This window comes from Mastigoproctus giganteus, chromosome 8, assembly GCF_048544385.1.
Source record: "Mastigoproctus giganteus isolate SK-2022 chromosome 8, ASM4854438v1, whole genome shotgun sequence".
Classification (NCBI taxonomy): Eukaryota; Metazoa; Arthropoda; class Arachnida; order Uropygi; family Thelyphonidae; genus Mastigoproctus; species Mastigoproctus giganteus.
Window position 1 is genome coordinate 179,213,332 of NC_143582.1, and position 27,552 is coordinate 179,240,883.

At 38.9% G+C, this 27,552-nt stretch overlaps 1 protein-coding gene across 1 annotated transcript; it reads right to left on the bottom strand.

The window, feature by feature from the left end:
• Positions 1-964: 964 nt before the first annotated feature.
• LOC150082037 (uncharacterized) lies at positions 965-27,538 on the bottom strand. The gene is made up of 2 exons (XM_090380405.1): positions 27,467-27,538; positions 965-1,607 (listed from the first exon to the last, which is right to left on the bottom strand). Exons 1-2 carry the CDS (start codon positions 27,484-27,486, stop codon positions 965-967), a joined length of 663 nt encoding a protein of 220 aa, XP_090236531.1. The 5' UTR covers positions 27,487-27,538.
• Between the last annotated feature and the right edge of the window lie 14 nt (positions 27,539-27,552).

Sequence of the window (27,552 nt, forward strand, 5' to 3'; positions counted from 1 at the left end):
GCAGAAAATTTATAAGATGCTCTGATAGGGCCAGCACTGCTTATTAAGCAAACTAAGTTATTGCCTAAGGCAGCATTTCCCAAATTGGGGTCAGTGGACCCCAGGAGGTCTGTAGACCAGTTACAGAGGGTCCACAAAATGTTCAGACTGTATCAAGTATTGTGTTTATTTTCCTAAAAATATAGTGATAGAATTGCAACAAGTTTCATTATTCATTATAGAACATTACTTATTTTCGATATGATTAGTATGTATACAAGTCGCTTCCCTAATAGAGAATGTTCAATTCCCACCACTAGTGCACGTTTACACTTATGCGAATATGAATCCTTGATGAGGTCAGCTAATACAAAAGAATAATTTTTAAATAATTGAATTCAATTATTTCAAATTATTTTTGAATAGTGTTTCTCACACACACACACACACACACACACACACACACACACACACACACACACACACACACACACAAACTTTTTTTGATTTTTGAAAGGATCTGTAGATCTCATTAGTTTGGGAACCACTGGCTTAGGGCAAAAGCATTCTGGGAGCATCACAATTTCTGAACAAACCCAGATAGAATTTCTAAATCTGAACAAAAATATAGAAACCTTAAACAAAGGGAGGAATGTGTATGAGTCGTGACAGTTATGTTGATAAAAAAATATTGGTCGAGGAAGGGTGTTTCATTAAAACAACGTTCTGTTCCTATATGAGCTTATCAAAACTTAAAAGGGTATGCAAATCTCAAGAGCTCATTGGGCACCATATACCTTTGCACTGACCATGTGCTTCAGTTTAAGATAATTTTGGATACTTCATGTGGGAAGAGCCAAATCAACAAACCGGTCTGATCAGGCCATATGTTCTTTTCTATTCAAAAATTTTTAAAAGAGACCAATTTTTTTTAAGCATGATATTTTATTTACAAAATGTACTAATAACATTAGTTGAGATAAGATTAAAATCGTTCTTTTTCAACAATAACAAAACATTTCTTTAGTTGATATTTATCAACATAAGAGTCCATTTCATCTCTGCTGAACTGCTTTACATTCAATCTTGAACTTGCAACTAATTTTTGAAGATGTGGAAACTGTTGCACATTGTCAGTATAATTATGAGAATCTGACACTGTTTTGGTCTTCCCAGTTTCAAAATCTAATTCAGGGCTATTTTCTTTATCATTGGTATTTATCAAACAGAAGTTACCAATTTCTTTCAATTGAAAATATGGATCTTTACTGAACTTAGTTGACTTCTTCTGCAAAACAAATTGGTAATCTGTCTCTTCTAAGGCTTGTGATATTCCTAAACCAATGGTATCACCAGCTTTCAAAGCAAGCAACAGTTTGGGGGGAATTTTCTCTCCATTTACATAGATACCATTTGCACTGTTTAAATCCTTCACAAGCCAGATTCCCTCTATACTCCATTGAAATACAGCATGGTTATCAGACACATTACTTCCTTCTAAATATTCTGGAAGTGAGGATTTACCAATAGTTATCTCATATCCAGTAAGTGGAATGCACCATGACACTGAAAATGTTCCTGTCCTTTCCAAATACCATTCTGAGCTTACTTCCTCTGGCTGCATTACCCTGAAATAATAAAATAAAATAATAAATGAGTCCACAGTGATATTTAAAACCAATATTTTATTGTAAAATACAAGAAATATTAGACATTTTTATGTGCCACAACAAGCCTTGAATGGTTTGAGCAAGCTCAATGCTGATGGGATTCTTCCTCTTGCTCAGAATAATCACCTGAGAGGGCATAAATTCAAATTGAAGAAAGACAGATGTAGGATAGATGTGTGGAAGTTTGCCTTTAGTTCTGTTCCACCAACCAGCGGGTAGTTGGTTGGTGGAACAGACTTCCATCCCTTGTTGTGGAAGTTGATAGCCTAAATAAATTTAAGGCTGAGCTGGACAGGTATTTCGAACGAACGGAGGGTGAAATGGGAGTGGGTTTTTTGTTTTTTTTTTTTTGGTGATGCTGCATAAGGTTGCTTTCTTGCATCATATGCCTCTACTAATGCTAAATACAGCACGGTTAGCTAAAAAGAAATGTTTAATTAAACTATTATGATAATGGTGAACAATCTTTTTGGCACAAGGGCAGGGTAAAAAAAGGTTCGGTTTTTTTTTTTATTTATCATTAATGACATTACATATTGACCAACATTGTCAAACTAGACAAGTGCCTCTATCGAGGCAGCCACTATTACTATAAAATAAGATTTATAAAAATGTCAGTTGTTACATTCACATTGCCATTCTGTTGTTGTCCAGAACCTAAACCAGAGAAATAATACCAAATACCATGATAGTTATTTTTATGAGTGTTGAAACTTTTTTGATTTATTTTTCATATTAAAAGAATTAGTTGTATTATCAGTAATGCATTGTAAAATTATTTAAGAATATTTTTATAAGAATATAATAATTATCCATCAACTTAAAATTTTTTTTTGTTTCTTCTTCCTAAAATTAGACCATGTGCTATATTCTAAAACTAAGTGGGCTACGTTTTGTATTATGAGGTTGTCAAAAAAGAAATGGATGCAAAGAATAACTTTGGCTCAGTACATTTAGATGATAATAAGAATTTCAATACAGTCCCATATGAAAGTTTTTTGTATAAACTGGAACAAAGCACCATTATTCTATGGCACACTGTTAGAACTGGGAGATTGGTAGAAGCAACAGATTAATCTCACAGAATGGGGTAGACTGATTTTAAGCCAGAGAAGAATGAAAAGAAGAGATTCCAAATTACTAAGATTCTAACAGGGAACATCAGAGCAGACATAGTACTACCTTTTAAGTAAAAGGAATTGTACAGCAAATAACTAGGACTAAGGTGACCGGTTGTTGAATCAATCGATAACTGAGATTCTGTGAGAAAAAATAAGTGGAACTTGGCAAACTGTAAGGGGGAATGGACAAGAGATTGAAACTGACACCACGTTTATTTGTGAAATGAATAAGGAAGTATCTCGGAGGTTTAGATCTTTTCGCAGATGTTTGTTCTTTTAATTTCACTATTCGTGATGTACTCAGTGGTGTTACCAATAAGTTTTGTCCAATGAATTATCTAATGGCTAGCCTGTGAACACCATTTTAGAACTATACCCTCAAAATGTACAGAAGATTCAATCTCTCCATGATGCCCATCATAACCTCGAAAGACATCAATCTTACTTCATCGATGGAAGAGATGGATCATATTGGTCCACTAGATATGAATGGTTTAACTGTTGATAATTCTGCTCAGGTTGGTGACAAACTGAATAGGTATTTTGCATCTACACTGACAGGCAGAATTTTTTGGTGACAAGGATGCCATAAGTGTATCAAACTCTAACCATAAGCCAAATGATTTTTTGATAACTAAGGGGAAAGTTATTTGGAAGAGAAATTTTTAAACCTAAGGCATATTAGGTAAAAAATGGAACCTGCAGTTTACAGGATCTATCCAATTATATTAAGGGAGGCAGCAAAAGAAGTAATCAAACCCTAGGCATAATTATGAGAGCATAGTTGGATTCAAGAGAGGTCCCCGCAGATCAGAGATGTGCAAAGGTATCCCCCAATTCTTTTACAAAAAGGTATCAAAGGGTGGAACAAGTATTTACATAACTGTTGGCTTAATTCTATTCCAGGGAAAATAATGGAGTCACTGGCTAAAGAAGTAATGCAGGACCATCTAGACAAGGATACAGTAATACTACAGGTAGGGTATCCATATGTCCCGGTTTTCCGGGATTCGTCGTCCCGGTTTATGTGAAACTGTCCTGGTGTCCCGAAAGTTTTTTTTGGGACACTGGGACAAATAAATTTGCACAAATTTATTTGTGCACAATAAAAAAATAGTAGCAGAGTTCAGAGCATTGTCTTCAATTGCTTCGTCAGTTACGGTCTGTATGTCGCCGGTTTGCAGCCACCTCACTATAAACTTTATAGTGGTCAAAAAAACTAATCCATATAATCGAGGTGGTGTCTAGCACTGATTGGAAGGTCTTCATTTCTCATGTATGCACGTGCAATGTTGTGTGTTCAGTTTCATTTCTCACGACTTTTAGTTTAAGTTCAGTGATTTGGATGTTCAGGCGTGTGTTTTCTTCCTTTATTTTCAGTGCACGTGGCTCGATCGGTTTACAGATAAAGATAAGTGAGTTTTTGTGCAAGTCTTTTAAATTAGTTTAAGCTGCATAATAAAAAAATGTCTAAACGTAAATGTATTTTCAAAGAGGACTTCCAAAAAGAATGGAATTTTATAAAAAAGGGAAGACAAGAAAATGAAGCTGAATGGAATGTGCTCATGTTTTATTAACTTAAGTCATGGTGGGAGATGTGAAAAAATACGCAATGAAATTTCAAGCAACTGCATCATCATCTAAATTGGAATACCTCTTTGTCAAAGAAAATTCATATGAACATGACAAGGTTGACATCACTGAACTTACGATGGTGTATCATTTAATTAAATATCATCAGTCGTTTAGAAGTGCTGATTGCCTCTCAAGCCTTTTCAGTCAACTTTTTGATGACTCAAAAATTGCACAAAATTTTTCTAGTGCACGAATGAAAACACTAATAAAGAATATACTGGCTCCTTATTCACTTAATGAAGTTTTAAAAGATGTCAGTAGTACTGAATTCTTTGGAATTTCCGCCAATGCAAGCAACCATAAATTGGAGAAAGTATTTCCATTGTTACTGCATTATTTCAACGAGAAAAATGGTATGCAAGTTAAGCTTCTTAAAATGAATTGTTTATCTGATGAGACATCAGAAACTATCTTACATCCTTGCTTCTCTGAAGGAAATTAATATTCGCAAAGAAAAGTGTATTGCGTTCAGAGCTGACAATACAAATGTTAATTTTGGAGGGATCAACAGAAGAGGCCAATACAACATATTTTCTCGACTCCAAAATTTAATTAATTCCAATATCAAAGATGTCGGGTGTATAGCGCACATATTTCATAATTCTGCTGAATCAGGAGCAGGAAGACTAGTCGTTGACATGGAATTGATAGTTATAAAAATATTTTCTTACTTTCACACTTATACTGTTCGAATAGAACGTTTAAAGGAATTTTGTGCTATCGTTGATATAGAGTATAAAAAATAACTCTCTCGCTCTAAAACTCGCTGGTTGTCATTATTTCCTACCGTTGAATGCATTTTAAAAATTTTCGAAGGTTTCAAATCTTTTTTTTTATCCGAGGAAAAGCCTCCCTTTTTTACTGAGAAATTTTTTAATCATCCATTGGGAGAAGCATATTTGTGGACTGCCCACAGCTTTCTCAGTTTCTTCAATAAGCAGATATTAAAAATTGAAAAAACAAACAACTATTTTAGAGGTTAAAATAATTGTTGAAGAAACAATTGAGATGTTAGATAATAAAATATGTGATCGATTTCTGCCATTTGAAGCTAGAAAAATTATTCAGTGTGATATAGAAAACCAAAAAGTTCATAAATTTAAAAACGAAATCATAGATTTTTATTCGACGGCTAAAAATTATGTAGAAAATTGGTCGAAACCCCCTAGAACAATTCCAGTTCTTAAAATGGATGCTAATAAAAAACATTCTGAAATGAGAAGATTAACAAATTCTCTGGAATCATTTGAAAAAATTGAAATTAAGTTTGATGAAAATTTATTATATGATCAGTTTGGAATTTTAAAAAAAATTGCCATAAACGAAATTGAAAATAATAAAGAATGGAATACACTGAGTTGTGTTGAAAAATAGACAACATTACTTAAAAAATAGAATACCGTGAACAAAAGAGCGAGTTTATTAGATTATGTTCATATTTATTTGCAATTCGGGGCCACAACACCAGCTGCGAGCAAATATTTTCTGGAAATACAATGGACTGATGAGTGTAATAGGTTAGAGATAAGTACGGTTAATGCAATTATTACCTGTGTTTTTAATTTGAGGGACTTAAACTGCACAGATTTTAAGAATAAAATTAAAAATAACAAAGATCTGTTAAATGCCATGATCTAAATCTATTAATAAAAAATAGTTTTCATATTTATTGCATAAATTTTGTTGTTCAAATTTAAGAACTGTATTCTGTTTTTGTTAATTCTACATTTTGAAAATAAAAATGGAAAAAAAAAGTTATTTCTTTATTAAAACAAAATTTCGCAATTTTTTTACAACAGATATGTTTGTTTGTAAGAGGTACAAGCTAAAGGTTATAATGATTTATGCACCAACATGGAGCCATGATGATGAAGAGGTTGAAGAAATGTACACTGAAATTGAGAGTCTTCTAGACAAGCAGAAAATTCACTACACTATTATTATGGGGGACATCAATGCTAAGGTTGGAAAAAAGGCAAAACAGCACAGAAAGAGGAACTAGGAAATTTTGGAATTGGTGAAAGAAATAAAAGAGGTGAAAGACTTGTGGAATTTGCAGAATCTCAAGGACTCCCAGTAATGAACACTTTTTTCAAGAAAAGGGTGAACAGAAAGTGGACATGGAAGAGTCCAAATGGATTAACAACTAATGAAATCGACTTCATCCTCACTAACAGAAGATATATTGTGAATGATGTTACCATCCTGAATAAGGTAAATGTTGGAAGTGATCACAGAATGGTAAGATGTACACTTGATATAGATGTAGGAAAGGAAAGGAAAAAACTGACTTGAGTAAATAATACAAAGGTCTTTGAGATAACAGAGGAGGAGGAGAAAAAGCAGTATGTACTGGAACTTAAGAACAAGTTTGAGCTTCTGCAGACTGCTCAGGACCAAGATATCGACGAGGAATACTACAACTTTCTGAAAGTGAGAAACCTAGCCCAAGAAACCTATAGGGAAAAAGAAATCCAAAGAAGAAAAATCTGTCAAGAGAAACACTCATGATGAACCAAAGACGGCAAATGACGAGCAAGAAAAACACTGATAGGGAGAAAATCGAGTATACTGAGTTATGCAAAGCCATTAAGAAAGAGACTCAGAGAGGACATAAGAAGCTTTAACACAAGAAAAGTAGAACAAGAATTAAGAGAAAACAAAGAACTTAAATCAGCAGCCTTGAGCAGTAATACAGAAAGACAAATGATACTGATACTGAAGAATAGCGATGGTGTACTTATAAATAGCAGAGAAGGCATAATTCAAATAGCGAAAGACTACTATAGAGAATTATACAAGGAGCAAGGGAATGACACCATCAGTGGGGAAGATGGATGGCAAATTAGTAACACATACAATATACCCAATATTCTTCCTGATTAGGTAGAACATGCGTTGAATAAAATGAAGAATCAGAAAGCCCTGGGGGAAGATGAAGTTCCTATAGAGTTGTTAAAATTGGGAGGAAGAGACATAACACAAAAAACTGGCAAGGGTCTTCACAAAGTGAATTAGAAAAGGTGTGACGACGCCTAAGCAGTGGAATAATGCAATCATAGTTCTGCTGCATAAGAAAGGAGATAAATCAGAAATTGGAAATTATAGACCAATTAGCTTGTTATCCCACATCTACAAGTTGTTCACAAGGGTCATTACTAACAGATTAGAAAGAATACTTGATGAGAATCAACCGAAAGAGCAAGCTGGCTTTAGCACAGGATTCTCAACTATGGATCACCTTCACGTAATATCACAGCTAATGGAGAAAGCAAATGAATATAAAACACCATTATGCCTGGCATTTGTGGATTATGAAAAGGCATTTGACTCCATACAGCATAAGGCAATGTTTTGGGCACTGGAAAGACAAGGCATAGATACCCCATATATTATGATTTTGAAGAAAATATATGAGAGTGCTACCTCCTTTGTTAGACCAGACAAAGACAGTAGGAAATTTAAAATCGAGAAAGGAGTTCGACAAGGAGACACAATATCTCAGAAGCTGTTTACTGCTGCCCTTGAGGAAGCTTTCAGAAGATTAGACTGGTCGCAGAAAAGAGTCAATGTGAACGGAGAGTACCTAAACCATTTACGATTTGCAGATGACATTGTGGTCATAAGCTACGATCCCAAAGAATTAGAGGAAAAATCTTAATCAGTTATGCACAGTTAGTAAGGATTTTGGACTAAAGATGAATATGGCTAAAACAAAAGTAATGATGAACAAGTAGGCCACAGAAAGGGAAATAATGATTGAAGGAGCAGTAATTGAAAAGGTGGAGTCATATACTTATCTGGGACAAGTTATTAGCTGTAATAATGATAAATGGCTGGAAGTCAAGAGAAGAATAAATTTTGGTTGTATAGCATTCAGGAAATATAGTCACATACTGAAGAGCAATATCCCAGTTTGTCTGAAACGTAAAATAATGAACCAATGTATACTCCCCACCATGACTTATGGAAGTGAAACTTGGGCACTCACCAAAAGAATGGAAGAGAAGCTGAGAACTACACAGCGAAGAATGGAAGAGAAGCTGAGAACTACACAGCGAAGAATGGAACGAATTATATTTGGAATCAGACTGTTAGATAAGAAGAGACACACATGGATTAGGCAGCAAACTCAAGTCAAGGACATTCTTATCAAAACTAAAGAACTACAATGGTCTTCGGCAGGACACATAGCTCGAAGACATGATGACAGATGGACTAAGAAAATAACAGAATGGTATCCAAGAGGAGCTAGAAGAAAACCTGGAAGACAAAGGCAGAGATGGATAGATGAAATTCATGAGTTTGTGGGTAGTAAATGGATGGCCAGTGCTCAAAACAGAAGGAACTGGAAAGTTGCTGAAGAGGCCTTCATCCTGCAGTGGATTGAAAATGGCTGATGATAATGATGTTTGTTTGTTATTTGGTTTTTAGGAGCATTAGCAACTAAGGCCATATTGCTCCGGGATATGCGGTGGTCATTACCTGACCTTTCCGCATCCTCCGTATTTGGTGGTGATGGGCTCGAACCCCGGTCTAATCAAGAAGCGTGTGCTACGCACTGCTGCTCCTTCCCACCTGGCTACGGAGGTGACTTTTACAATAGATGACCCCCCATAACAATGCCATAAGATAAGTGTCTTGGTTTTGTGTTCTTCCAATATGGACACCCTAACAGATAGAATGACTTTGTTAAAGGAAAATCTTCTCTGACCAATTTGACTGGAGTCACAAAGGACTGGATGAAAAAAAATAATTTTAATATCATATACTTGGATTTCAGAAAAGCTACTGTTGCACATAAAAGACTGCAGTACAAATTTGAGCAGTATGGCATTAAGGGCAAGTTGCTGCTATGGATAAAGGGATGGTTGATTGGTACAGGAGAGAAAGAGTGGTAATCAGTGCACATTGCTCCTCATGGACTAATGTTATTAGTGGAGTTCCCCAGGGTTTGGGTGTTGGACTAGTTGTTTTTTTATATTCGTCAATGATATTGATGAAGGCATATCAGGCTTAATGTCCAAGATTGCAGATGATACAAAGGTTGACAGGGTGGTTAATAAGAGTAATTACGGTATGCTACTAAAACATGGTCTAGAAATGTTAGCCAAATGGACCGAGAAATGGCAACTGAAGTTTAACATTGATAAATGTTGAACTTAAGTTGCCACCTATCATGTCTGGGCAAAATGTGCTGGTCCCACAGGAGCTAGTTATTGTCGGTGACTATTGTCAGGGAGATGGGAAATATACTGTGCTAAAAGGATTAGCATTAGCATTAGTTAGCATTAGTAGAGGCATTTGATGCAAGAAAGCAAGCTTATGCAGCATCAGCCAAAAAAAAAAAAAAAAAAAAAAACCTCTTCCACTTCACCCCTCCGTTCGTTCAAAATACCTATCCAGCTGAGCCTTAAACTTATTTAGGCTATCAACCTCCACCACAAGGGATGGAAGTCTGTTCCACCAACCAACCACCCGCTGGCTAAAGGCAAATTTCCGCACGTCTATCCTACATCTGTCTTTCCTCAATTTGAATTTATGCCCTCTCAGGTGATTATTCTGAGCTAGAGGAAGAATCCCATCAGCATTGAGCATGCTTAAACCATTCAAGGCTTTATACACCTCTATCAGATCACCTCGCTGGTGCCTAGTCTCCAGACACTGTAATTTGCAAAACTTAAGCCGTTCTTCGTAAGAGCACCCCTTTGTTCCATTCACTAATCTTGTTGCCCTTCTCTGTACTCGTTCCAGCAGCTCTACATCCTTCTTGAAATGAGGCCTCCAGACCTGTATACAGTACTCTAGGTGTGGCCTGACCATCGCCTTATACAATGGAATAATCACCTCCTTATCCCTGCTGGAAAAGTTCCTGTATATCATTGACAATACTCCATGAGCTACTCTTGCAGCCCGTCTGCACTGCTCAGAGAACTTCATATCTGCCTGCACAACCACCCCCAAGTCCCTTTCATTCTCTACCACTGTCAGTGTTGTACCACAGAGTTGATACGTTGCTCTGGGGTTGCTGTTTCCCATGTGTAGTACTTTACATTTGTCAATGTTAAACTTCATTTGCCACCTCTCAGCCCATCTGCTCAACCTTTCCAGATCCTGTTGCAGCTGCATAGTGTCAGTAGTGTCCTTGACAACCCTGCCAACCTTTGTATCGTCTGCAAACTTGGACATTAATCCCGATATACCATCATCAATATCATTTATAAATACAGAAAACAATAATGGACCCAACACTGAGCCCTGAGGGACTCCACTAATAACATCAGTCCACGATGAGCAGTGTCCATTGATTACCACTCTCTGTCTTCTCCCCCTCAACCACCCCTTTATCCATAGCAGCAATTTGCCTCCAATGTCACACTGCTCCAATTTGTGTAGCAGTCTTCCATGTGCAACAGTATCAAAAGCCTTTCTAAGATCCAAGTATATAATATCAAAGTTATTCCCTGCATCCAGTTCTTTTGTGACTGCATCATAGTATCCAATCAAGTTGGTCAGGCAAGACTTCCCCTTAACAAAACCATGCTGTGTCTGAGCTATAACTGAAGTCTTGTCTAAATGATCCTGCAGTGCTTCTTTAACCAGTGCCTCCATTAATTTTCCTGGAACAGAAGTTAAGCTCACAGGTCTATAATTACTTGTGTCAGCCTTTGATCCTCCTTTGTGAATTGGGGTCACATTTGCACATTTCCAGTCTATGGGTACCTCCCCTGAGTCCAAGGAAGCTCTCATAATTATGGCTAAGGGTTTGCTTACTTCCTTTGCTGCCTCCTTTAATATAACTGGATAGATCCCATCCACCCCGGGTGCCTTTCTTGTGTTTATCTTCAACAGTTTCTCCTCCACTTTACTCCCAGTTATTTCAAGATTCTGTAACTTACTGCTAGAGTTGAATACACCTCTGGCATTCCCCTCGCTGAATAACTCCTCATGTGTGAATGTCGATGCAAAATATTCATTTAGTTTGTTAGCTACCTGAGCAGGATCATCAACACTTGACTCATCAATATCAAGTGGACCGATCTGATTCATCCCCTTCCTTCTAGAGTTTACATAAGTAAAGAACTCTTTGCTGTTTTTCTTTGCATCCCTTGCCAAGGATTTCTCGTAATCTGCCTTCGCCTGCCTAACCTCCTTTGTAACTTGGTTGCATATCAACTTGTATCTATCATAGGCTTCTGTGTCATGTGTTAATTTGTAAGTATCCCATGCATTTTTCTTCTCTGCCATATGCCTCATTAGTTCATCTGACATCCATTTTGGCCTCAACCTTGAACAATATTTCTTAGTTGGTATGTAAAGCCTTGTAGCTTCCAAGATAAGTTCTTTGAATGCTTCCCATTTTGAATTTGCTGTTGGTAACATCATCAGTTGGTCCCACTGTATAGAATTTAAATACTGTCTCAGTCCATCGTAGTCGCCTTTACGGAAGCAATAACCCTTCCCTTTACCCCTAATGGTAGTTACCTCTTTGAGTAAATCCCACTTCAGCACACTGTGATCACTGCCACCTAGTGGTTCATTTATCTGCAGATTCTTAATGCATGAAGAATCACTGCTGATAATCAAATCAAGAGTATTACTCCCTCTAGTTGCCTCCCGAACATGCTGATGTAGAAAACAATCATCCAATAAATCCACAAAAGCCCTGCTAGTGTGTGAGTATCCAGCCCCCAAATTCCAGTCAATATCTGGGAAATTAAAATCTCCCATTATAAGACACTCTGATTTACTGGCCCGTTCTATTTCCCTGTACAGTTCCTTATTATACTCATCAGAGTCATTAGGCCTATAGCACACTCCTACTCTCAATTTTGATCTCCCAATGTATATGTCACACCAAACTGACTCCACACTGCACTGTCCAGCGATGTCGACTGGCTTCACTTCCTTGGTTTTTATGTGTTTCTTAACTAATAGCATAACACCTCCCCCCTTCCTATCCTGTCTATCCTTTCTGTAGACGTTGTACTCCCCAAATTGCAGTTCTGCATCCCTTATATCTGTGTGACACCACGTCTCTGATATCCCAACAATATCTGCCTTCGATGTTTTGAGCAATACCTCAAATTCATCAAATTTATTTACTAAACTCCTAGCATTGGTGTACACGCAAGTATACCTGCACCTGTTTCTATTCTTAGCTACCCTAACACAACCCATGTGTTTACTTGTACCACAATGGCTCCCAGCAGTCTCTGAAATACCATGCATCTTGTTTTTCAGACTTCTGCTCATTCTAATAGAAGCAATGCAAGAATCTCATTCACCTCTGCCAGTGGCTACTGTCAATCTATTGGTCTTTGTCTCCCCCCAAGCTAGCAGTTTTCCCACCCACCTAACACTGCCTCGATAGCATCAGCAAATATTCTTGCACCCTTTCTATTTAAGTGTATCCCATCCCTGTAGAAGCAATCTCTCCTGTTAACAAGTACAATCCAGGCTGAAAAAAATTCTACCCCTTGAGCCTTGCACAATCTTTCCAGGGCCGAATTGATCGACAAGGCTCTCATCATATACTCCCTCCTATCGTGTCTGGGCAGAATTGCAGACACTTTCAAATTCAACCCTAATTCTCGGCTTTTGTTCAACAGTGACCTGTACTTGTTAAGTAATTCTGCCGGTCTCCTACTCTTAATATTATTAGTGCCAACGTGTACAACTATATCACCTTTTGTGCCCTTAAAAGATGATATTCGCTCTACAACGTCATCAACCTTTGCCCCTGGCAGACATACCCTGGTCCTGTTCCACCTATCTTTTTTACAAAGCATGTTCCCCGTTTCCCTGACAATAGAGTCACCAACAACTACTAGTTCCTTCGGGACCAGCGCATTCTGCCTTGGGGGTTGTCTCTGTGTCACGCGATGCCCAAGTGCAAGCTCTGGCGTTGATGTGGGCAGCTGAGAGCTTGATGGACCCCTCAATTTAGTTTCTTCGAGGGCATCCACCCTGTCCTTCAAGCTCTCATATAGGCCCAAAAGAACGCAGAGTTGTTGCCCGATATCGATACACTCCTTGCATCGCGCACACACAAAGACATCCCCCTTGGCAGTATCATGTCCCGTACCCGATTGCTCTGCAAACGGTGGATAGGTGGAATAGGGCCAGGGTATGTCTGCCAGGGGCAAAAGTTGATGTTATAGTGCAGATATCTTTAAAGGGCACAAAGGGTGATATTGCTTTACATGTTGGCACTAATTAGCATTAGCATTAGTAGAGGCATTTGATGCAAGAAAGCAAGCTTATGCAGCATCAGCCTAAAAAAAAATAAAATAATAAAATAAATAAATAAAAAATAACCACTTCCACTTCACCCCTCCGTTCGTTTGAAATACCTGTCCACCTGAGGCTTAAACTTATTTAGGCTATCAACTTCCACGACAAGGGATGGAAGTCTGTTCCACCAACCAACCACCCGCTGGCTAAAGGCAAATTTCCGCACGTCTATTCTACATCTGTCTTTCCTCAATTTGAATTTATGCCCTCTCAGATGATTATTCTGAGCAAGAGGAAGAATCCCATCAGCACTGAACATGCTCAAACCATTCAAGGCTTTATACACCTCTATCAGATCACCTCGTTGGTGCCTAGTCTCCAGACACTGTAATTTGCAAAACTTAAGCCTTTCTTCGTAAGAGCACCCCTTTGTTCCATTCACTAATCTTGTTGCCCTTCTCTATACTCGTTCCAGCAGCTCTACATCCTTCTTGAAATGAGGCCTCCAGGCCTGTATACAGTACTCTAGGTGTGGCGTGACCATTGCCTTATACAAGGGAATAATCACCTCCTTATCCCAGCTAGAAAAATTCCTATATATAATTGAGAACACACCATGAGCTACTCTTGCAGCCCGTCTGCACTGCTCAGAAAACTTCATATCTGCCTGCACAACCACCCCCAGGTCCCTTTCATTCTCTACCACTGTCAGTGTAGTACCACAGAGTAGATACGTTGCTCTGGGGTTGCTGTTTCCCATATGTAGTACTTTACATTTGACAATGTTAAACTTCATTTGCAACCTCTCAGCCCATCTGCTCAACCTTTCCAGATCCTGTTGCAGCAGCATAGTGTCAGTAGTGTCCTTGACAACCCCGCCAACCTTCGTATCGTCTGCAAACTTGGACATTAAGCTTGATATACCATCATCAATATCATTTATAAATACAGAAAACAATGATGGACCCAATACTGAACCCTGAGCAACTCCACTAATAACATTAGTCCACGATGAGCAGTGTCCATTGATTACCACTCTCTGTCTTCTCCCCCTCAACCATCCCTTTATCCATAGCAGCAATTTGCCTCCAATGCCACACTGCTCCAATTTGTGCAGCAGTCTTCCATGTGCAACAGTATCAAAAGCCTTTCTAAGATCCAAATATATGATGTCAAATTTATTCCCTGCATCCAGTTCTTTTGTGACTGCATCATAGTATCCAATCAAATTGGTCAGGCAAGACTTCCCCTTAACAAAACCATGCTGTGTCTGAGCTATAACTGAAGTCTTGTCTAGATGATCCTGCAGTGCTTCTTTAACCAGTGCCTCCTTGAATTTTCCGAGGACAGAAGTTAAACTCACAGGTCTATAATTACTTGTGTCAGCCTTTGATCCTCCTTTGTGAATTGGAGTCACATTTGCACTTCTCCAGTCCATGGGTACAAGGAGGCTCTCATAATTAAGGCTAAGAGTTTGCTTATTTCCTTTGCTGCCTCCTTTAATATAACTGGATAGATCCCATCCACCCCAGGTGCCTTTCTTGTGCTTACCTTCAACAATTTCTCCTCCACTTTACTCTCAGTTATTACAAGATTCTCCAGCTTACTGCCAGAGTTGAATACACCTCTGGCATTCCCCTCGCTGAATAACTCCTCATGTGTAAATGTCGATGCAAAATATTCACATTTAGTTTGTTAGCTACCTGAGCAGGATTATCAACAGTTGACCCATCGATATCAAGTGGACCAATTTGATTCTTCCCCTTCCTTCTAGAGTTTACATAAGAAAAGAACTCTTTGCTGTTTTCTTTGCATCCCTTGTCAAAGATTTCTCGTAATCTGCCTTCGCCTGCCTAACCTCCTTTGTAACTTGGTTACAGATCAACTTGTATCTATCATAGGCTTCGGTGTCACGTGTTAATTTGTATGTATCCCATGCATTTTTCTTCTCTGCCATATGTCTCATTAGTTCATTTGACATCCACTTAGGCCTAAATGTTGAACAATATTTCTTAGTTGGTATGTGAAGCCTAGTAGTTTCCAAGATAAGTTCTTTGAATGCTTCCCTTTTTGAATTTGCTGTTGGTAACATCATCAGTTGGTCCTACTGTATAGAATTTAAATACTGTCTCAGTCCATCGTAGTCACCTTTACGAAAGCAATAACCCTTCCCTTTACCCCTAATGGAGTTACCTCTTTGAGTAAATCCCACTTCAGCACACTGTGATCACTGCCACCTAGTGGTTCATTTATCTGCAGATTCTTAATGCATGAAGAATTGCTACTGATAATCAAATCAAGAGTATTACTCCCTCTAGTTGCCTCCCGAACATGCTGATGTAGAAAACAATCATCCAATAAATCCACAAAAGCCTTGCTAGTGTGTGAGTGATCAGCCCCCAAATTCCAGTCAATATCTGGAAAATTAAAATCCCCCATTATAAGACTCTCTGATTTACTGGCCCACTCTATTTCCCTGTACAGTTTCTTATTATACTCATCAGAGTCATTAGGCCTATAGCACACTCCTACTCTCAATTTTGATCTCTCAATGCTTATATCACACCAAACTGACTCGACACTGCACTGTCCAGCGATGTCGACTGGCTTCACTTCCTTGGATTTTATGTATTTCTTAACTAATAGCATAACCCCTCCTCCCTTCCTATCCTGTCTATCCTTTCTGTAGACATTGTACTCCCCAAATTCCAGTTCTGCATTCCTTATATCTGTGTGACACCACGTCCCTGAAATCCCAACAATATCTGCCTTTGATGTTTTGAGCAATACCTCAAATTCATCAAGTTTATTTACTAAACTCCTGGCATTGGTGTACACGCAAGTATACAAGCACCTGTTCTTTTTCTTAGCTACCCTAACACAACCCATGTGTTTATTTGTACCCCAATGATTCCCAGCAGTCTCTGAAATATCCTGCATCTTATTTTCCAGGCTGCAGCTCATTCCAATAGAAGCAGTGCAAGAATCATTTTCACCTCTGCCAGTGTTTCACCTCTGCTACTGTTAATCTATTAGTCCTTGTATCCCCCCCCAATCTAGCAGTTTTCCGACCCACCTAACACTGCCTCGATAGCATCAGCAAACATTCTTGCACCCTTTCTATTTAAGTGTATCCCATCCCTGTAGAAGCAGTCTCTCCTGTTAACAAGTACAGACCAGGCTGAAAAAAATTCTACCCCTTGAGCCTTGCACAATCTTTCCGGGGCTGAATTGATCGACAGGGGCTCTCATCATATACTCCCTCCTACCCTGTCTGGGCAGAATTGCAGACACTTTCAAATGCAACCCTAATTCACGGCTTTTTTTCAACAGTGACCTGTACTTGTTAAGTAATTCCGCCGGTCTCCTACTCTTAATATCATTAGTGCCTACGAGTACAACTAGGGAGCAGGTCTCCTACTCTTAATGACATTAAGAGTAGAAGACCTGCAGATTTACTTAGCAGGTACAGTTAAATGTTGAAAAAAAGTCACGAGTTAGGGTTAAATTTGAAAGTGTCTGCAATTCTGCCCAGACAATGATAGGAGGGAGTATATGATGAGACCCCTTGTCAATCCATTCAACCGTGGAGAGAATTTGCAAGGCTCATGGGGTAGAATTTTTCTCAGCATGGTCTGTGCTTGTTAACAGGAGAGACTGTTTCTACAGAGATACACTTAAATAGAAAGGGTGCAAGAATATTTGCTGATGCTATTGAGGCAGTGTTACATGGGTTAGAAAAATGCTAGCTTTGGGGGGGGGGATTCACAGACTTATACATTAAGAGTAACCACAAGCAGAGGTGAAAGTGAATTTGGGACTGCTTCTATTGTGCTGGAGATTTCAAAGACTGCTGGGAGTCTTGGAACAAATAAATACACAGGCTGTGTTAGGGTAACTAAAAGTAAGAATAGGTGCATGTATGCTTGCATTTACACCAACGCTAGGAGTATAGTAAATAAATTTGATGAATTTGAGGTGCTGGCCAAGACATCAGAGGTAGATATTGTTGGGATATCAGAGATGTGGTGTCACACAGAGATATAAAATTGGAATTTGGGAAGTACAATGTGTACAGAAAGGATAGAAAAGGTCATGCTGTTAGTAAATAAAAACAAAATCTAAGGAAGTGCATCCAGTTGACATGGATGGACAGTGCAGTGTTTAGTCAGTTTGGTGTGACATAAGCACTGGAAGGGCAAAATTGAGAATAGGAGTGTTTAATAGACCTAATGACTCTGATGAGTACAACAAACAACTGTACAGAGAAATAGTGGGCCAGTAAATAAGATTGTTTTTTAATGGGGGAGTTTAATTTTCCAGATATACACTGGAACTTTCTTTTGGTTTGGTCACTTGCACACTAGCAAGACTTTTGTGGATTTACATACAATAATTTAATTACTGTATGTAAATCCACATTACATAACATTAATTACATAACAATAATTTAATTTAATGGATTAAATTAAGTTATTGTTTTCTACAGCATCACATTAGAGAGGCAACCAGAGGGAGTAACACTCTTGCTCTGATTATCAGCAGTGCTTATTCATGCATTAAGAATTTACAGATAAAGGAACCACTAGGTGGCAGTATTACATATACTGATGTGGAATTTACTCAAAAATGTAACTACCACCAGGGGTAAAGGGAAGGGATTTTGCTTTCTAAAAGTGACTTAAGTTGTCTCGGAGAGTTTTTAAATTCTATACAGTGGAACCAACTGATGATGCTGCCAAAAGCAAATTCTAAGTGGGATGCATTTAAGGAATTAATCTTGGAAGCTACTGGGCTTTTCATACCAACTAAGAAATATTGTTCAGGATTTAGGATTAAATGGGTGACAGATGAACTGATAAGACTCGTGGCAGAGAATAAAACTGCATGGAATGTATATAAATTATCAGGAGACAGATGCCTATGAGATAGTCTGTAATTAAGTCACAAAAGAGGTTAGGCAAGCAAAGGCAGATTATGAGAAATCTTTGGCAAAGGATACAAAGAAAAACAGTAAAGACTTATTTACTTATGTGAACTCTAAAGGGAAGGGGATGAATCAGATTGGTCCATTTGATAATTCTGCTGAGGTAGCTGACAAACTGAATGAGTAGGTTGCTTGTATCTACATTCACACATCATATGAGAAGTTATTAAGGGATGAGAATGCCAGAAGTTTATCAAACTGTAACAGAGAGCTAAAGGATTTTGTAATAACTGAGAGCAAAGTGGAGGAGAAATTGTTGAAGTTAAACATAAATACAAAGGGTACTAGGAAAGTTTTGCAATATGACGCAACAATGAATCACAGGAAGCTGCTTGTTGCTGCATGTTGAGACATGTTCATACTTGCATTGTAGCCGCCGCGCCAAGAAGTCGATGGGCTCAGTTATTCATTAGTAGTGAGAGTGTAAAGTGCTTGCGATGGCATCGTGGTCACGAAATGAGATAAGGACAGTTTTGTGGTATAATTTCGTGCGTGGTTTAACCATAGACCAGTGCTTAGAAGAAATGACTCTTGCACTAGATGATGATTGTCCACATCGTACAACGATATTCAGGTGGTATAGAGAATTCCAAAGGGGAAGTTTCACTCTGGAGGATTCTGAGAGGCCGGGAAGGCCACGAACGTCAGTTACGGAGGAAAACGTTACTGCTGTGAGGAAAATGCTTGACGAAAACAGGCGTGTGACCTACCAACAGATAGAGGATACTTTGGGCCTAAATGCACCAGCAATTCGTTCGATTCTGCAAGATCATTTGCACGTGAAGAAACTTTGTTCTCTCTGGGTGCGGCATCAACTGACTGAAGAGCAGATGACACGACGTGTGACTTGGTGCCGGGAGATGTTAAAAAAGTTTGATAAGGGACAATCTCGGTATGTGAAGAACGTGACAGGTGACGAGACTTGGCTGGACTATTACGATCTGTCGACCAAGGCTCAAAACAAAGTTTGGGTCTTTGATGATGACGACACACCCGTAATTGTCAGAAAATCCCGATCTGTAAAGAAGAAAATGATAGCTGTATTTTTCAAATCGAGTGGAATTGTGGAACGTGTCGTTTTGGACACGCAGAAGACAGTCACAGCTAAGTGGTATACTGAACAATGCCTGCCTAAAGTCATTGGACCTATGAAGAACCTGCGGCCAAAGTCAAGAATGGACACCTGGTACCTCCATCACGAAAATGCTCCAGCTCACCGCGCCAAAGCCTGCACCGAATATTTGACCACGACAGGACTGAAACTTCTCGACTACGATGGTCTGAGACAGTATTTAAATTCTGTACAGTGGGACCAACAGCAAATTCAAAATGGGAAGCATTCAAAGAACTTATCTTGGAAGCTACTAGGCTTTACATACCAACTAAGAAATATTATTCAAGGTTTAGGCCTAAATGGATGTCAGATGAACTAATGAGATATATGGCAGAGAAGAAAAATACATGGGATACATATAAATTAATGGGTGACATGGAAGCCTATGATAGATATAAGCTGGTCTATAACTAAGTCACAAAAGAGATTAGGCAGGCAAAGGCAGATGAGAAAACCTTGGCAAAGGATGCAAAGAAAAACAGAAAAGAGTTCTTTACCTATGTAAACTTTAGAAGGAAAGGGATGAATCAGATTGGTTCAATGGATATTGATGGTTCAACAGTTGAGGATCCTGCTCAGGTGGCTAACAAACTAAACGAGTATTTTGCATCTACATTCACACATGAGGAGTTTGGGGAGTATTCAGGAATGCCAGAGGTGAAGTAAACTCTGGCAGTGAGCTGGATGATTTCGTAATAACTGAGAGGAAAGTGGAGGAAAAATTGTTGAGGAAAAACATAAAAAAGGCACCTGGGGTGGATGGGATCTATCCAGTTATATTAAAGGAGTCAGCAAAGGAAGTAAGCAAACCCTTAGCCATAATTATGAGAGCTTCTTTGGACTCAGGGAAGGTACCCATAGACTGGAGATGTGCAAATGTGACTCCAATTCACAAAGGAGGATCAAAGGCTGACACAAGTAATTATAAACCTGTGAGTTTAACTTCTGTTCCAGGAAAATTAATGGAGCCACTAGTTAAAGAAGCACTGCAGGATCATTTAGACAAGACTTCAGTTATAGCTCAGACACAGCATGGTTTTGTTAAGGGAAAGTCTTGCCTGACCAATTTGATTGGATACTATGATGCAGTCACAAAAGAACTGGATGCAGAGAATAACTTTGATATTATATATTTGGATCTTAGAAAGGCTTTTGATACTGTTGCACATGGAAGACTGCTGCACAAATTGGGGCAGTGTGGCATTGGAGGCAAACTGCTGCTATGGATAAAGGGATGGTTGAGGGGGAGAAGACAGAGAGTGGTAATCAATGGACACTGCTCATCGTGGACTAATGTTATTGATGGAGTCCCACAGGGTTCAGTGTTGGGTCCATTATTGTTTTCTGTATTTATAAATGATATTGATGATGGTATATCAAGCTTAATGTACAAGTTTGCAGATGATACAAAGGTTGGCAGGGTTGTTAAGGACACTACTGACGCTATGCTGCTGCAACAGGATCTGAAAGGTTGAGCGGATGGGCTGAGAGGTGGCAAATGAAGTTTAACATTGACAAATGTAAAGCTACATATGGGAAACAGCAACCCCAGAGCAACGTATCAACCCTGTGGTACTACACTGACAGTTGTAGGGAATGAAAAGGACCTGGGGGTAATTGTGCAGACAGATATGAAGTTCTCTGAGCAGTGCAGATGGGCTGCAAGAGTAGCTCATGGTGTCTTGTCAATGATATATAGCAATTTTTCTAGCAGGGATAAGGAGGTGATTATTCCCTTGTATAGGCAATGGTCAGGCCACACCTTGAGTACTGTATACAGGTTTGGAGGCCTCATTTCAAGAAGAGTGTAGAGCTGCTAGAACAAATACAGAGAAGGTCAACAAGATTAGTGAATGGAACAAAGGGTTGCTCTTACGAAGAAAGGCTTAAGTTTTGTAAATTAGTGTCTGGAGACTAGGCACCGGCGAGGTGATCTGATATAGGTGTATAAAGCCTTGAATGGTTTGAGCATGCTCAATGATGATGGGATTCTTCCTCTTGCTCAGAATAATCACCTCAATTTGAATTTATGCCCTCTCACCTGAGAGGGCATAAATTCAAATTGAGGAAAGACAGATGTAGGATAGATGTGCGGAAATTTGCTTTTAACCAGCAGGTAGTTGGTTGGCGGAACAGACTTCCATCCCTTGTTGTGGAAGTTGATAGCCTAAATAAATTTAAGGCTCAGCTGGACAGGTATTTCGAACAAATGGGGGGGGTGAATGGAAGTTTTTTTTTTGCTGATGCTGCATAAGATTGCTTTCTTGCATCATACGCCTCTACTAATGCTAAATGCTAATGCTAGATGCAATAATGTGATTCTATCTGCTCACTAAAAGTTGGAGGAGATAGCACTAAGCATGTTCAAAGCCCTCATGCATTTTGCTCTAAGCTGACGGATATGGTGTAGGAATGTCAGTTTTTGATCAAAGATAAGTCCCAAAAATTTTGTTTCTGCTACCACAGGAATTGGATTTTGTCCAATCTGAGTTCCGTGTCAGGATGTAAATTCCGTTTTTCGGCAGAAGTGCACACAAACGGTCTTTTGTGTAGAAAAACTAAACCCATTGGTTCAAGCCCAGGAACTAAGGTGATTGACTGCTTCTTGCAATTGTCGTTCAATAACTCTCATGCTACAGAAGTGACAAAAAATACTAAAATCATCAACATACAAGACACTATTTACTGAAGGAGGAAACTGTTTTGTAATGGAGTTAACTTTGACTGCAAACAGCATAACACTCAGGACAGAGCCTTGGGGAACTCCTTCCTCTTAACAAAAAAGGCGGGACACACTGGATTTTAACACGAACCTGGAAGAGTTGTTTAGATAAAATGTTTTCCAAATTACCAAGTCTCTGACAGGGAATGTTGGAACGCGCACATGCACAAGTGCAATGTTTGAGGCGAAAGGAATCATACAGCGAATAGTAGTAGTAGTGGCATGTGATGCAAGAAAGCAAGTGTATGAGCTTAAGCAGCATCAGCCAAAAAAAAAAAAAAAACACACCATTTCCTCCAAATGCCTGTCCAGTTCCTCCTTAAATTTATTCAACCTATCAACTTCCACAACGACAGATGGAAGTTTGTTCCAGCAATTAACCCCTCACTGGCTAAAGGCAAATTTCTGCACATCTATTCTACATCTGACCTATCTTAATTTGAATTTATGCCCCCTTAGGTTCGTAATCTGAACAAGTGTTCAGATTATGAACACGGTGCAAGAATGTTTGCTGATGCTATCGAGGCAGTGTTAGATGGGTCGGAAAACTGCTAGATTGGGGGGATACAAGGACTAATAGGTTAACAGTAGCCACTGGCAGAGGTGAAAGGGATTCTTGCACTGCTTCTATTGGAATGAGCCGCAGCCTGGAAAATAAGATGCAGGATATTTCAGAGACTGCTGGGAATCATTGGGGTACAAATAAACACATAGGTTGTGTTAGGGTAGCTAAGAAAAAGAACAGGTTCATGTATACTTGCGCGTACACCAATGCTAGGGGATTAGTAAATAAATTTGATGAATTTGAGGTATTGCTCAAAACATAAAACGCAGATATTGTTGGGATTTCAGAGACATGGTGTCACACAGATATAAGGAATGCAGAACTGGAATTTGGGGGAGTACAATGTCTACAGAAAGGATAGGAAGGGAGGAGGGGTTATGCTATTAGTTAAGAAATACATAAAATCCAAGGAAGTGAAGCCAGTCGACATTGCTGGACAGTGCAGTGTCGAGTCAGTTTGCTGTGACATATGCATTGGGAGATCTAAATTGAGAGTAGGAGTGTACTATAGGCCTAATGACTCTGATGAGTATGATAAGAAACTGTACGGGGAAATAGAGTGGGCCAGTAAATCAGAGTGTCTTATTATGGGGGATTTTAATTTCCCAGATATTGACTGGAATTTGGGGGCTGGTCACTCACACACTAGCAAGGCTTTTGTGGATTTATTGGATGATTGTTTTTACATCAGCATGTTTGGGCGGCAACTAGAGGGAGTAATACTCTTGATTTGATTATCAGTAGTGATTCTTCATGCATTAAGAATCTACAGGTAAATGAACCACTAGGTGGCAGCGATCACAGTGTGCTGAAGTGATATTTACTCAAAGAGTAACTACCATTAGGGGTAAAGGGAAGGGTTATTGCTTTCGTAAAGGTGACTACAATGGACTGAGACAGTATTTAAATTCTATATAGTGGGACCAATTGATGATGTTACCAATTGAAAATTCAAAATGGGAAGCATTCAAAGAACTTATCTTGGAAGCTACTAGGCTTTACATACCAACTAAGAAATATTGTTCAAGGTTTAGGCCTAAGTGGATGTCAGATGAACTAATGAGACATAAGGCTGAGAAGAAAAATGCATGGGATACATACAAATTAACAAGTGACACAGAAGCCTATGACAGATACAAGTTAATCTGTAACCAAGTTACAAAGGAGGTTAGGCAGGCGAAGCGGATTACGAGAAATTTTTGGCAAGGGATGCAAAGAAAAACAGCAAAGAGTACTTTACTTATGTAAACTCTAGAAGGAAGGAGATGAATCAGATTGGTCCACTTGATATCGATGGGTCAACTGTTGATGATCCTGCTCAGGTAGCTAACAAACTGAATGGATATTTTGCATCGACATTCACACATGAGGAGTTGTTCAGTGAGGGGAATGCCAGAGGTGTATTCATCTCTGGCAGTAAGCTAGAGAATCTTGTAATAACTGAGAGTAAAGTGGAGGAGAAATTGTTGAAGATAAATACAAGAAAGGCACCTGGGGTGGATGGGATCTCTCCAGTTATATTAAAGGAGGCAGCAAAGGAAGTAAGCAAACCCTTAGCCATAATTATGAGAGCTTCCTTGGACTCAGGGGAGGTACCCATGGACTGGAGATGTGCAAATGTGACCCCAATTCACAAAGGAGGATCAAAGGGTGACACAAGTAATTATAGACCTGTTAGTTTAACTTCTGTTCCAGGAAAATTAATGGAGGCACTGGTTAAAGAAGCACTGCAGGATCATCTAGACAAGACTTCAGTTATAGCTCACACACAGCACGGTTTTGTTAAGGGGAAGTCTTGCCTGACCAATTTCATTGGATAGTATGATGCAGTCACAAAAGAACTGGATGCAGGGAATAACTTTGATATTATATACTTGGATCTTAGAAAGGCTTTTGATACTGTTACACATGGAAGACTGCTGCACAAATTGGAGCAGTGTGGCATTGGAGGAAAATTGCTGCTATAGATAAAGGAGTGGTTGAGGGGGAGAAGACAGAGAGTGGTAATCAATGGACACTGCTCATCGTGGACTAATGTTATTAGTGGAGTCCCTCAGGGTTCAGTATTGGGTCCATTACTGTTTTCTGTATTTATAAATGATATTGATGATGGTATATCAAGCTTAATGTCCAAGTTTGCAAACGATACGAAGGTTGGCAGGGCTGTCAAGGACACTACTGACACTATGCTGCTGCAACAGGATCTGGAAAAGTTGAGCAGATGGGCTGAGGGGTGGCAAATGAAGTTTAACATTGAGAAATGTAAAGTACTACATATGGGAAACAGCAACCCCAGAGCAACGTATCAACTCTGTGGTACTACACTGACAGTGGCAGAGAATGAAAGGACCTGAGGGTGGTTGTGCAGGCAGATATGAAGTTTTCTGAGCAGTGCAGACTGGTGCAAGAGTAGCTCATGGTGTATTGTCGATGATATATAGGAATATTTCTAGCAGGGATAAGGAGGTTATTATTCCCTTGTATAAGGCAATGGTCAGGCCACGCCTAGAGTACTGTATACAGGTCTGGAGTCCTCATTTCAAGAAGGATGTAGAGATGCTGGAACGAGTACAGAGAAGGGCAACAAGATTAGTGAATGGAACAAAGGGGTGCTCTTACGAAGAAAGGCTTAAGATTTTTGCAAATTACAGTGTCTGGGGGACTAGGCACCAGCGAGGTGATCTGATAGAGGTGTATAAAGCCTTGAATGGTTTGAGCATGCTCAATGCTGATGGGATCACCTGAGAGGGCACAAATTCAAATTGAGAAAAGACAGATGTAGGATAGACGTGAGGAAATTTGCCTTTCAGCGGGTGGTTGGTTGGTGGAATAGACTTCCATCCCTTGTTGTGGAAGTTGATAGCCTAAATAAGTTTAAGGATCAGCTGGACAGGTATTTCGAACGAACAGAGGGGTGAAGTGGAAGTGGTTATTTTTTTTTTTTAATTTTTTTATTATTATATTTTTATTTTATTTTTTTTTTTTGGCTGATGCTGCATAAGCTTGCTTTCTTGCATCAAATGCCTCTACTAATGCTAATAGTGGAAGGATCCCATCAGAATTCAGTGTGCTCGACCCATTCAAGGCCTTATACACCTCAATCAGATCACCGTGCAGGTACCTAGTCTCCAGCCACTGCAATTTGCAGACCTTAAGCCTCTCTTGGTAAGAGGATCCCTTCACCAATCTTGTTGCCCTTCTCTGTAAAAGGTCAAGCAAATCTACTTCCTTCCGAAAATGAGGCCTCCAGATCTGTATGCAGTACTCAAGGAATGGCCTCTGACCATTGCCTTATACAGGGGACAATCACCTCCTTTTCCCTGCTAGCAAAATTCCTATATATTATTGACAAAACCCCATGACCTGCCCTGGCAGCATTGCTCAGAAAACTTCATATCTGACTGCACAATTACTCCCAGGTCTTTTTCATTTTCTACCACCTTAAGTGTAGTACCACACAGTTGGTATGTTTCTCTGGGGTTACTTCTACATATATGCAGTACTTTGCATTTGTCAAGGTTAAACTTCAGTTGCCACTTCTTAGCCCATCTGCCCATGCAGGATGAAAAACTATTAAACGTTTTTTTACTCTCTCTCGCCTTCCTTTTCATCTATCTTCATCCAGCATGGGATATTCCTATGTGGATTTTTTTTTTTTTTTTTTTTACACGACAGGCACTGGCCTTACCTTGAAAGAGTCTGTAAAACTGAACAGAGCAACCAGGCAGAGATGAACTTTTGTTCTAGGAGTCGCCCATACAAACACACAAAAATAAAAACTATATATATTTTTACAGCCTCACTGCCAGATCGCAAGTTACTATCAGCTCCGACATAACTGAGCATGCATGACGCTCACTACATCTGCCAGTAGTACTGGCAATGTACTACGTACTCGCAGTAATATATATATATATATATATATATATATATATATATATATATATATATATATTTTTTTTTTTTTTTTTTTTTTTTTCTCTCTATCTGCATTTCGGGGAAAATAGCTATTTCAATGCGTTTTCAGAAAGAATGAAAAACAATTTCCTGACTACATAAGAATTTGATTATAAAAATAAGTGGTTAATTATTAATTTTTAATTAATTATAACACTAATAATCATAAATCTGGAAACAAAATTACGCGAAGAAATAGATCGTGCTAACCATTTATCTGAAGTTTAATCCGTTAATCTTTAGCAAACATAACAAAATAAAAGCGGGGAAGAGAAAACCATTCCTTGACATCGCATTCCTGCCGGCTTCGGTCGGTTGAAAAACAGCATAAAACATAAAATCACGTTCATATTTTTATAAACTTATGGTTGTCAAAATTAATACAGCATTTCTCATATTAATCTAATACCTAATTATCCTTCTACAGAATTTAGTATATTCTTTTATAATTAAAATATACATTTATCGGACTTGCTTACCAGTTATCATTATAACACATCCTTCCATTATTAATTAATGGTGTTCTAACATTTCCCGCGACTGTTGTCAGTGCTGTAAGCAATAT

Excerpts from the sequence above, each read along its gene's own strand:
- LOC150082037 (XM_090380405.1), bottom strand. The coding sequence starts at position 27,486 with ATGTGTTATAATGATAACTG. Across the intron at positions 1,608-27,466 it reads ATGTGTTATAATGATAACTG|GGTAATGCAGCCAGAGGAAG; the intron begins GTAAGCAAGTCC and ends TTATTATTTCAG.